Genomic DNA, 13577 nt, shown 5'->3' with positions numbered 1-13577 from the left:
CTTTTAACATTGAGCAATCAATTCCAAGGTTGTGTTTGATATGTGTTCGTTGTTTGAGCATGTTACATTAAATCAAGACTGGCTTCCGCCTAATGCTTCGCCTGAAAACCATTTTATACTACCACTAGACTGCTTTGTTACACAGACTAGAGATAGATTTGCCAAAACTAAAACATAGTATTCAAGTTTATAAACACAAAAAAAATAAAAAAAGCAATGTGTCATCTCTTGTTTCAAACGTGTCTCATGTAATATGGACCTTTGAAAAAGTCGATCGAAACTGCAACGTTTCCTACTAGATGACGCTACAGTCGCTATAAGACTGATGTGAAAGGTATATACTAATTTCGGCATCGACGGTAGGAGAGCCGTAGCTTAATTGGTGAAAGCGCTCAGGCCGCGATTTCCTGAGAGTAGCAGGTTAAAATCCTGTCGGTTCCGAAAATTTTTATATGCTTTTTAAACTTATAAAATTTTTAGGAACATATTGCGAGGGCCCATACAACTTGAGCTGAGGGCGAATGGCTAGTCTTAACGCTTAGCAGAGGCATTCTTACGAGATACGGTGTAAGAGCATTAACGCAAAATGTCGCACCCTGTTGCTGAATAGGCTAATCAGCAGTGGCGTGCACTTAATAGATTCACAAAAGCGCTGCCTACTCTGACATTTTCATATAACTGGCAACAGAGGAGGATTTTGACATTCTATGCTATTTTACTGCTTTATGTTTACCCTGGTCCTAATTTCTGTACACACCACTGCTAACCAGTAGACCAACGAGGCTAGACTTGTCTATTCGGCCCGTGCGAATTATTTTATAATAATTAATAAATAAATAACTATACTACGACAATACCCACATCGCCATCTTGCCCCAAAGTGAGCGTAACTTGTGATATGGGTACTAAGATAGCTGATAAATTATTTTATGAATATATCATTTCTGTGTGAATCTAAAAAAACATTCATGTTTATCACACAAGAATTTTTCCAGTGTGGTAATCGAACCCACGGCCTTGGACGTACTTTGCGGAAATCCATAATATATTATGTAAATTAAGCTTCATTTGTTATAATTGTTCGCGGAGTATAGCAAATTAAGCTTAATTTTCATAATAAGTAATGCAGAGCTATTCCATCATTTAATATATTATATATCAAACTATTACTTTCCAACTAAAGTTATAGATTAGACAGTAAGTGCTTGAAAGAAGGACAAACAAATTAACACAAATTAGCATACAAACTAATATTATAAATGTGAAGTTTATCTTTTTTTTCATTTTCTTCTTTGATTCCAATGCTCAGACCAACCAAAGCACCAAATATATTGAAATTTGGCACTTAGTTTCCAAGTTGGAGATGGATATAGGTTACCCAACTGTGCCCACAGTTTAAAAAAAAAAAAACAAAATACAAAAACTGTTGGATGACAGCTAGGTTTTTTTTTATAATTAACTTAGCGCGCTAAGCTAAGTGAAGGTAAAATTGCGAATTTGATTCGCTTGTCCATTTCAATAAAATTAAATAAACATTCTACGACGATACACACATATCCATCTAGCCCCAAAGTAAGTAAATGCTTATAATATGTGTACAAATAAAATACCCAGACACTAAAAAATATTCACGTTCATCACAGAAACGTTTTCCATTTGTGGGAATCGATCCCACGGCCTTGGTCTTAGAAAGCAGGGTCGCTACACACTGCGCCAATCGGCTGTCATATAGAAAATGATAAGATAGATATTAGATAACTGTATTAAGAAACTTTGCTTTAATCATTGTACAATTGTCTTTCATACTTCCGAATGCTTAAAGGAAATTAATCTTTTATTTATAGAACGGATCGTGCCTGCTCTTCGTGCGCTAAACCAATGCTAGCCGCGGCAATATTTCAAAATGGCGCCATTTGATTTTAAAAAATACCGTTATGTTTTCGGTACACGATTTATTTACCGAAAGTCCCATTTGATTTTTCTCTCGGGCCAGCGCTCTAGTCTGTTTGGACGGTGAGCCAGCAAAAGTAATAGTTATAAATGAATGCGTATTTTTATTTATGTCAATTTTTTTATTTTGATACCTATGAGCGTTGTACATTTTTTTAATAAAAGCTTTTCTATTTCAAACGTAATGAAACTTTGTCGGCACCAGTGAGATGCTATACGCCTGCTAGAAGGATTCACGCCAAAAACGACGTGTCAAAACAATTTCCCAAAATATAATGATACAAAATATAAACATATCATATTTTAAGAAACTAATAAAACTTTAAAAGTTAGTATAGTACCAGCCAGGTTATATTAGTACATTTTCACTAAAACCTGACATTGGAATATTCGTATGAAAAGTCTAGAACTTGCTCTAAGGTAACGTGAAATTGCAATCAGAGGTAAAAGGTGGAAGGGTACGCTTATTGTTATCCTTTGAGTACGTTTAAGCTGAAAGCATGCGATGGCAAACTATGTCAACTTGCTAACGATATGTAAAAGTGTTGTTTCAAGTCACAACACACATCACACATCTTATCGTGACATTAAATTTAAAAAAAATAATAAAAGCTCTCCAAATTTTTGTTAGATGTAACTTTGACATTTTCTAATTAAAATCCTATTGTATTCATCCAGAATATTGAAATGATATATTTTCTGTTTTTCTGCTCCGATTAACTACACAGCTTAGCTTACTTTGATTTTAAACTCATTTAGTAGCACTAAGCATCTAAAGTAGTCCGACCAAGGCTCTTGATCTATTTTCGTAAACATAATAGGTATATAGTTATTTTAAATTCACATCCGTTTAAAATTTGAAAATTAAATGTTTTTTTTTCTTTTTTTGAATTAATATTATTACCATAAGTTATTTCATGAAATGTAATTTCTTATATTGCACACCAATCGGAAGTCAATTCTATCAGTCAGATCCGTGGACACTAGCAGTTATGTTGAACGTCATTGTGGGTCAGAGCGGACTCTTGATGTAACAATAACTCACTGGCTGTTGCAGTTAATAAATTATATTTCTGAATACTCGTAGTTCTTTATTGCGTGTACTGTATAAACTACAAACATTAGATTTATTTGTTATAGAAAGAGGTCTAAATCAAACCATTATTGGAAGATGACTGGATCATTTATTGAATAACCTTAAGGCCTACCCTCATAAGTATATTATTGTAATAATACCCACAACATCTCCCCCCTTATAATAAGTCTAATATATTTAATTACATATCACCTTAAGATCAAAATATTTAAATAGGTAAGTAACATTATTATCGTTATTACATCTTCTTCCTTTTTCTATAAAATTATATATTTTGTCATGCACTCATAGTAGGTTATGAAAATCTATATGTACCAATTATTATTATTATTATTATTGTATTAACATATCTAAACTTAGCTTAATTTTAAGACAAAGCTAGACTAATTTATTTTAAAATAATATTTTAGATTATTACACTTAGACTAAGATTATTACATTGGATTTATAGTATAAAGCATTAAAACGTGTTCAAGGATAGATACCTAATAGTTATATTCGCTGGCAAAACGAATGGGCGATCGTACAACTCGACCACTGCTTGTTACCCGATGGGCAGGCGGTGGTCGCGGTGAACGCGCCACGTTCGGCTCCGTGGTCGGAGTGGTATTACCCGTTGGCGCGAAGTTAAAACTATCCCAATCCAAGCCAGGGGAATTGCTAATTCGATCGGCATCGTTTCCTCGACTTGGTATTTTCATCAAATGTTGCCTATTACGTCTATAAACGCCACCGTTTTCAGTTTGTACCCAATACGATCGTTTTTCTTGTGCTGGACGCAAAATACGAGACTTGACCCATATTTTATTTTGTTTCATTCGAACGGGATCGTTTTGAGATAATGGTATTAAACTTTTAGTTCCTCGGTCATAGTATGACTTATATTGTTTTATTCGTTCAGCACGATTGTCTAACATTAACTGCGGATTAACAGTTTTAGGTTTTAACTGAGTATTTCTAGAGGGCAAACGAGTATTTAACCGACGACTCAATTGTTTCTGAACAAAATTCCTTTTACCACGTGAAGCTCACTTCGAACGGCCCAATATTGCCTCACAGCCATATCTGTTTCTCTTTTATTATCCGGCCAACCATTTTTGTAATATTCACCGACCGCTCTCAATGTTTCATCTTTTCCTGTTTCTTCTCGTATTTTATGTATCATTTCGGGGTTAGCTTCCACATTCTCATAAAGGGTGTTCACGTGCACCATCACATCTTTACAAATGTCTTCATCGGACCCCTGCTCTGTCGCAGCTCGGGATAAAGTGTCCGCTATAAATAACATTTTTCCCGGTTTATACTGTAACTTAATGCAATAATGTTGCAATTTTAACAACATTCGTTGAAGTCGAGCTGGTGCCTCATTTAAAGATTTTTTAAAAATTGACTCAAGCGGTTTATGATCACTTTCCACTGTAACTTTGTTATGCCCGTAAATATATTGATGAAACCGCGTACACCCAAAGACGACCGCGAGCAATTCCTTCTCGATCTGCGCCCAGCGCTGCTCCGTGGCGGTGAGCGTGCGCGCCGCGTACGCCACGGGCCGGCCGCCCTGCAGCAGGCACGCGCCAAGCCCGCGCGCGCTCGCGTCCACGGACACTGTCACCGCCTCTTCGGGGTTGTAATATTTCAATACTGGAGCCGTGCTAATTTTAGATTTTAATAAGTTAAAAGCCTTATCATAATAGTCTGACCAATCAAAATTAATATTTTTACCCAATAATTCACGCAACGGTGCCGAAAGTTCCGAGTACCGGGGTATGAATCTAGACAAATAATTTGTAACTCCTAGAAATCGCTCTAATCCTTTTTTATCCGTCGGTTTCTGCATATTTTCGATGGCACTTATTCTGTTTTTATCAGGCGATATACCCGTCGAGTTAAATATATGGCCCAAAAAAGTTACCTGACTAACCCCAAAGACACATTTATTTTTATTGAATTTGACACCACTATCGACTGCTCTTCTCATTACTTCTATCAGCCGGCTATCATGCTCTTCTTTCGTCCGACCCCAAATCAAAATGTCATCTATGAACACTTCCACACCTTCCATTTTAAATATTTTAACCATTTCATTGTGAAATATCTCAGGAGCACAGTTAATTCCAAAAGGCATCCGTAAAAATCTATATCTTCCATACGGCGTTGAAAAAGTACACAACTTAGAACTAGATTCCTCTAACTTAATCATCCAAAACCCATTCTTTGCGTCACATTTCGAAAAATATTTCGCTCCTGAAAGATTGCTCGCCATTTCGTCTAACGTGGGCAACTGAAAATGGCTCCGTTTAATGGCCTGATTTAAATTGCGAGGATCTAAACAAACGCGAAGTTTTTTATCCGGTTTTTCGACAATGACAATGTTCGACACCCAATCTGTAGGCCCATCTTCTTTTTTAATAATATTTAATTTTACCATGTTGTCCAATTCTTCTTTTAAACGAGGCCGCAATTTCATTGGTATTTTTCGCGAGGCGCTCACAACGGGTAATATCGCTTTATCAACAACTATTTTACAAATAGTAGGCAGGCAACCTATACCTTCAAATACCGATTCATATTTTTCAAGTTCAAGAGACACTTGGTGCACTCTTGCAATTAATTTCAACGTTACACATGCCCTTAAGCCCAGTAAATTATTACAATTATTATCTAGAACGTAAATTTTTTCACAGCATTTCTGTTTATTATAATTTAATAACCCATTAAAATATCCAATCACAGGTAGCTTATTTTTACTAATTTCTCTTAATACGGTATTGCACTTAATTAGCTTAGACTTATCAAAACCGGCTTTTTCATATGAGCCTAAGGACATGACGGATGCTTCTGCCCCACTATCTAATTTAAATCGTACAAAGATGCCGTTTACTTCTATAGTCTCACACCATGAACCATACATTTCATTTGAAGCTTCGATCGAAATATTGTGCATGAGAAGCTCACCATTCTCGTCGTACTCATCCTGACACTCATCCAGCATCTCTGGGTCCTCTACTACCTCGCGCGCAACCCGCACGCGACAAAATTTGGCAAAGTGACCCCATCTATCGCACCGAAAACACTTCACCGAATACGCCCGGCAACGCATACTTTCACTATGCCGTAACCCACACTTTCCGCAAGCACTATCACTGACACGCCGATATGAAGACTCCGCCGGGCCCCGCCGGCCCCGCCAGCCGGCACGAGCAGCGACCGCAGGCGCCGGGGCGGCAGCCGGAGGCCGGGCACGCTGCTGCACGTGCTCGAGCGCCGCGGCCGGACCCGCAGGGGCGCGCGAGGCGCACGCCGCCGCTTGCTTGCCCGCTCGCTCGGCCGCTCGACACCAGGCACTGGCCTCCTCCAATGTTATTGACGATCTCGCTAATAGCTTCTCCCTCATGTGGACATCTTTTAGTCCACGTATCAACTGCGTCAATACGAGACTATTTTTCAAAGATCCAAATTCACAACTTTTACTCATTTTTTTCAATAATCCTAAATATTTTTCAAAATTATTTTCATTCTGATAGGTTTCAAAAAACGTATGTCTCTCGTAGTTGACGTTTTTCTTAGGATCGCAATACTCACTATACTTTTCACATATCTTTTTATAATCATCTTTATCATGTTCGGTGAAATCGAGTTCTTCTAGAATTTCCTGCCCGTACTGGCCTAAGCAGTGCATAAACAAACCATATTTTTCTTTATTAGTCGCTTTATCCTTGCCCGTGGCAATCAAAAAGTATTCAAATGCATTTTTCCATTCTTTCCAATTCGTAGCTAAGTTGCCATCTTGTTGCAACGGGGCCGGCTGTTGAATCGCCGCGTAAACGCCATCTCCTCGACTTTCATACGCCATTGCATAGGTTAAGATATTTTGCAATCCTTCCGTGTATTAATTATCATAAACTCAATATTTTATCACTATCACTAATGTATATTTCCACACCTGACACCATGTTATAGAAAGAGGTCTAAATCAAACCATTATTGGAAGATGACTGGATCATTTATTGAATAACCTTAAGGCCTACCCTCATAAGTATATTATTGTAATAATACCCACAACAATTTTTTGCTTCTGTCGCATTTTCTGCTCTCTGTCGATGCACACGTCGATGTTTTTGTTTTTGAGTAAACACTAAAGCTAGCGGTTTGTTAATTTACTCTGAATCAATGTGTAGAAAATAATTGGCATACACAGGCAACATTCGAGTGCCATACTGATCTTCATTATTGTAACTAGATGTAGTATCTCTATTTCATACACATCGTTGTTAACTTTCAGGTGAATGAATAAGTAAACGAAGGTAAAAATCTCTCCTTGAGCAACCAATACGTTAGTATACCTATTTGATATTCGTAGTTACAGTATTTTTTGCTTTAGATAACAGATTTATTTTAGAATATAAACGTTACATCAGAGCTGTCACTTGCGTTGTACTCTTAAGCACATTTAAAGTTAATATTGTACATTTTAATTTGTTTTTTTAATAATTTTATTTTCAAATTTTTTGAACTGTGTTTTATTTGCTTGTATTTTGGTGACTTTATTTAAATTCTATAAGGTTGGGCCTCATAACAAGTCACTCAGCGGGAGATGGAGTGAGTTATGTTAGAAGTATCTCTACGTGATCAAATCGGAAATGAGGAGATCCGTACAAGAACTAGCGTTACTGAAATATATCAGCGAGTCGCGAAGCTGAAGTGGCAATGGGCGGAGCACATTGCTCGGAGAATCGATGGACGTTGGGGTCTTTAGGCGCTGGAATGGCGACCCTGCACCGGTAAACGCAGCGTAGGTAGGTCCCAACGAGGTGGACAGGTGACATCAGGCGAGTAGCTGGGAGCCGCTGAAGGCAAGCGGCCCAGGACCGTGTATTGTGGAACTCCCTACATAAGACCTATGTCCTGCAGTGGACGTCAATTGGTTGAGGTGATCATGTGATGGTGATGAAGGATTTGGTGACGATCTTTGAAAACTTTTAACAATTTAACTATAAATATAGTAGTAAATAAAACCTTAGTGGGTATATACTTATTATTGAATAAAGAACAGTTAAGTTACAACCGAACAAACTACAAAACGAATACCAAACGTTTTACTCACCTTTTGGTTTCCAATCTAAGTGATCCTCATCCATATTAGAAAACTAAGCTTTTAATTGAATAAAGTTTTAGTGAATATTTAAATATTAATTATTTTCCAGATTGGTATTAATTGACAAATTATTTCTATAACAATACAATTATTCTATTACTTATAAATTAATGATTTATTGCTCGTACTCTACATTATCTTTTGGTTTTCATTTTAGAACAGAAGTGTTATATGACCACCGCGTAAGACGCCAATTACCGACTAAAGCCTATGACTTAACTTCAACGATTATTCGATACCCGTTACAAGTCATAAGCGAATGCCTAATGTTCAAACTCTATATAGGGTAACTACTGTATTTGGTAACATGATGTAACACGATGAAACATAACTATGGGCCACTGTTGAGTTATGTTTCATCGTTTGAATAGCAATAACAAAGGGATGTTATAATTTTGACATGTCTGTGTGTATCTGTGGCATCGTAGCTCCCTAACGGATGAACTGATTTTGATTTTACTTCTTTTGTTTAAAAGGTGAATTAGTTGGCAGTGTTCTTTGCTATGTTTGATGAAAACGGTTTATCTTGGCTGCTGCCTCAAAATGGTTTCTTTCTTTTACTTTTCTCGTAACACCCTAAATATGGGTATTCAATGATAGGGCTTGACTAGTTGAATGCTATTAATATTATGTAGTTTCGAGGTTTTTTTTTCATTTATATATTTATTGGAAGAGATCCGTAGTCCGCCCTCGAAATTCATCATCAGATCTATATAGGTACATTTTCAATGGAACTATTTATAAAAATTATATATATTATAATTGTCTATATTATATGTTCGAACATACATAAAAAAACATACGAATTGATAAAATCCTCCTTTTTGAAGTCGAACAATAATTGCGATTAACTAAATATAGCAATCAAGCATACAAGAGTTAAATTTTAAGGTGCATTTTATTTGTTGATGCAATTTAGAGAATATCAAAATTTAAATATTTTTTTTGAAATAATATTGGAACCTTTCTAGGGGAGCGGCCAATAGACAAAACAGAGCTCTTTCGATGTCACTCTACTGTCTGTCATTCTGTTGTGTCAATGTCTGTCCATTAGATCTTTGTGGAATTTTGATACAGTAATATTTTGCAGTGTTGGTCTTTTTATTGATTTCTTACTCGTATATTTTGATAGCTACAGATATATAATCTATAGCTACTTAAATATAATCTGCTTTTATCCTTAAAATCATTAAAAGGTTTTAGAACTCGATGGGTCTATCCCAAAAACTATACGAAGTAGAAATTTGGCACTTCGGTATATAACTTTACTACCATAATAATATCTTGGCACGTAAATAAAAGAATAAATGTAGTATCTTTGAACATTAGTATCTTTGAATTAAATAACGTTCCTATTTGAGGGGAGCAAATATTTTGCTCCTAATAAACAAGTTATATTAGTTACCTTTTTTATACTAATAGTTGAAAGACAGACAAATTAATAATTGACAGAGAGAAGATTTTTTTTTACTTATTCTAAGGTTGCCTGGCAGAGATCGCTATTAAGCGATAAGGCCGCCTTTTGTATTACTATTACTTTCGATATGTTTCTGTTTTTATTATATTTTATATATGTTAATGTTGTGGTATACAAATAAAGAGTTTAATAAATAAAGACAGGCAGATGCCCACCTCATGGTAAGTGGAAAACCTATAAACAGAGCAAAACCTCACAGGGCATGCAAAGAGCACGTCCTGCAACATGCTGCCTTGTGTCCAATTTCAGGCGGAGATGATAACGATCTTCCCCAGTCGAGCTCCCCTACATTCTACCTTTTACAGTCTTCTTTTGGAGCCCTCATATGTGTGTGGCTCCCATTTCTTTGATTTTTGTTTTTATTTGGGAGAGTGCTCTAACGTATAAAATATAGCGCAGATTATCCTTACGTTTTAATACACAACGTCCTTTGACTGAGCTTTCAAAGGTTCTTTTAAATTACTCACAACAACTTTTTTCTTTAATTTAGGTAAATAATTTCTTGCTTCAAGCGGGAGTTTCTTGCGTTTGTTTTAAGTTTAAACTGTGTGTTGTGTGTTGTGTGTTGTTGTGTTTCAGGTTATCCTACTTCTGTACCTCCTAATTCTACTACTACTTCATTTTGGAAGTACGAGTAGTAAAGTTATTATAGAATAAAACAGATTACTCGCAAAGCATGTTAGTGAGCTATTATGAAAATTAATCTTAATTTGCTATACTCCGCGAAAAGCAGTATAGCGAATTATGTTTTTTTTTATAATACATCATGGAATTCCGCAAAGTAACGCCTGCTTCTTTCCAATATGTTAGTGGGATTCCAGCTTAAGAGTATTGCCCAAAGCAAAATTCATGAGCGTCAAAGAATAAAGTCACCTGTTTTATTGTTCCACCTGTCGATAAAGAACAAAATGGCGTGTTGCAGTTCTTTACGAGTGTTCGATTCCGGCGGTTATTGTTCTTACAGTTTATGGCGGTCTGAATCCAATGGCTCGGTAATAAAAATGACACACAATGTCTTTTAGCACTTAAAACTAAGTTTATTTGATAAGTTTGTATTAAAGGTGGTTGGAACAACTCAGTAATAAAACGTTAGGTGACTATAAAGTCTAAAACATAGTTTAACAAGTTGTTAAAAGATACAATCGCAGTTCAAGGGTAGACAAATTGTATCGATACGAAGTGTAGAGTGATAAATTTAAACAAGTAAGCAGTAAAGTAAAACCTATCTTTTCCATCAAAATTAATAGATTTAAGTAAATAATAACATATAAAACCCCTAACTTTCTATATCGTGTACATTATTAAACCAGTCAAGCCCTTTCATTTGATACCCATATTGAGGGAGTTTTTTTCAAAATGTTGTCTACCTTAGACTGGTTTTCATTAAACATATACATAATATAAACATATACTGATTATTGTGGTAGGAGGGCCTTAACTGAATTATTGGCAGACTTCTGCTGCGATTGCCAAGCCTAGGTTCTGTATCATTCAATTTACTTCTAGCTATGGACTTGATAGCTAAGGACACTCCCGACTAATTCACCTAAACTAAAAAAAACAAAATCAAAATCGGTTCATCCGTTCGGAAAGTATGATGTCACAGACAGACACATACTCACACACACATACATACACGCGCACTAAAAATGTATAACATCTCGTTTTATGTTTTGCGTCGGAACCTTCTAGATTTAACCTAGAAACATCGTTTATCGTTTGCGCCACACCAGCGATATTATGCTTCCATCAAATTAATCTTCGTGATCAGTTGGATAAGCAACATGTAATTGCAGCGTGAGTTACTTTTAGCCACGCTTATTTCCAGTGGATAGCACCATCGTATTTTGTATTATTCATACTTTTACTATACTGATAGTATTAACGCGCGTGTGTTTGTTTGTTTTTTTTAACCCATGTTTTGATAAACCACTGTAAACCACATAGTCAGTAGACTTCAAAGCCTTGAACACCGACGCAAGATTGCTTGTCTGGCTGTATTCTACAAGATACATTTTGGTAAGTGTGCTCAGGAGCCATTCGATTTGGTCAAACCATCTCCTTTCTACCATCGAACTGCGAGGTACCAAAAGAATTAGCACCACTACGTTGTTGAAATACGATCAACACGTACGGAGCGTTTTGCTTCTTCCTTTCTAATCCGCACCGCAAAGGCCCGGAATGCTCTCCCATTTTCCGTCTCCCCCGATACCTATAATATGGGTACCTTCAAATCAAGAGTGAATAGGCATCTTCTAGGCAAGAGCGCTTCATTTTAGGCTGCATCATCATCACTTACGATCAGGTGTGATTGCAGTCAAGCACTTGTCTATATATTTATAAAAAAATAAAAAATATAACCACTACAGAGTAACAAACAAAAATTTGTACTCGGATAACTCTAATTCTGAAGACGGAAAAATAGGACTTTTAAGAGCGAGATAACTTAACAATTTTCGCGGTATTGTTAAGAAAAAAAATCAGTTTGCTGCTACTGTACCTTCTATCGTTATCATCATCGTCATCATCATATCAACCCATTACTGGCCCACTATAGTGCACGGGTCTCGGTGAAGGGGTTAACTTCATAGTCCACCATGCTGGCCCAGTGCGGATTGGTAGACTCTACACGCCTTTGAGAACATAAAAGATGAAGGTTTCCTCACGATGTTTTTCTTAGCCGTCGAAGAAAGTGATTTTGGTGATGGAAAGCACATAACTTTGAAACGTTAGAAGTACGTGCTGGGATTCGAATTCGGCACAACAATCTTCTTTGTTAATTCTGTGACCAAAATTAAACTCCGCGACACATAACATGTTGATAAGTTTCTTCACCGTGTCATAAGTAGTAAATAAATATAAATTCTAGGAAACTTCTTCTTTGTTTGTCTGTGACGAATTTTATAATCTATGACCTACGTGAAAATCCACCTGTCTACCAGGCTGTGGTATTACTAACTTTTATATTGCCAAATTTTGGACCAAGCTTGAGAAACTTATATACATTTCACTATTGGAACTTTCTTTAACCTTCTGCAAGTTTGGCTGAATATGAGGCTAACGAAGATATCTTTGCATCGGCAAGCCCTAAACTCAAACTCAAACTCTTCTGGCAGAGCTTTCTGTAGGTTGCCACTCCGACTTTTACGCTGATCAAACCAATTCTTAATCAGTTAAATATAATCCGAAAGAATAAACGAAAAATAACGAAATGCTTTAACAAAGTAAATTATCTAGACTTACCGTCAGACATTCTTCCAAGATCTGGTGACAATAGCAGAAGCCTCTTATCAATTTCACCACCTCTTTCTTTCTGTTGCTTTTTCTCTGTTCTCATAGCTTCATAGTTCATGTTATTCTTGGATATAGGTACTTTGTTGTACACGAGAAATCTCGTCAACTGATCCATTTTAAACTTTTACTACTACTTGTGCCAATTATTATTTACAAAATACTCTACTTACGAACGTGTTTAAAGTAGTAATCGGCGGTATAAAGCATAAAGCTGCCCAAACTAATGATTTTTAAGAGAAATCAGAGCAAAAACAAAAGGAAACTAAAATAATTATAAATAAAATTAAGGATACGCGCTTATAGACGTTGAATATTCATAGAGAAAACTATTTTCAGGTGATCAGAATAAACTTTGAAATATAAGTAAATTACTTCAAAAAATTAAATAAAAGTAATGATAGTTTATAAAAACTTGGTTAAAACTTGATAATTAGGAAAATTAGTGGAGATAAAGTAATAAATTTTGAAAGTAAGGAAAACAAGAAAAGACTGAAAAGCTAACGATAGTAAATACAAATGATGATATCCTCAGTAGATGCAAGAAGTGTAAATTCCAGTCACAGGAAAATATAATTGAATCAATTAAAACATAGTAAAAAGATAAA

The 13577-nt window shown here is 36.0% G+C and overlaps 1 protein-coding gene across 1 annotated transcript in view; it reads right to left on the bottom strand.

The window, feature by feature from the left end:
- The window catches only part of LOC120623433 (inactive ubiquitin carboxyl-terminal hydrolase MINDY-4B), a 42752-nt gene extending 29665 nt beyond the window's left edge, over positions 1–13087 (bottom strand). Inside the window, exon 1 of the mRNA XM_039889460.1 lies at positions 12922–13087. Within this exon, the coding sequence (XP_039745394.1) occupies positions 12922–13087 (166 nt within the window). The remainder of the gene's footprint in view (positions 1–12921) is intronic.
- Between the last annotated feature and the right edge of the window lie 490 nt (positions 13088–13577).

The sequence above is a fragment of the Pararge aegeria genome, chromosome 4, assembly GCF_905163445.1.
Source record: "Pararge aegeria chromosome 4, ilParAegt1.1, whole genome shotgun sequence".
Taxonomy (NCBI): Eukaryota; Metazoa; Arthropoda; class Insecta; order Lepidoptera; family Nymphalidae; genus Pararge; species Pararge aegeria.
The sequence above is the reverse complement of the archived record's forward strand: the minus strand, read 5'-3'. Positions and strand labels throughout refer to the sequence as shown.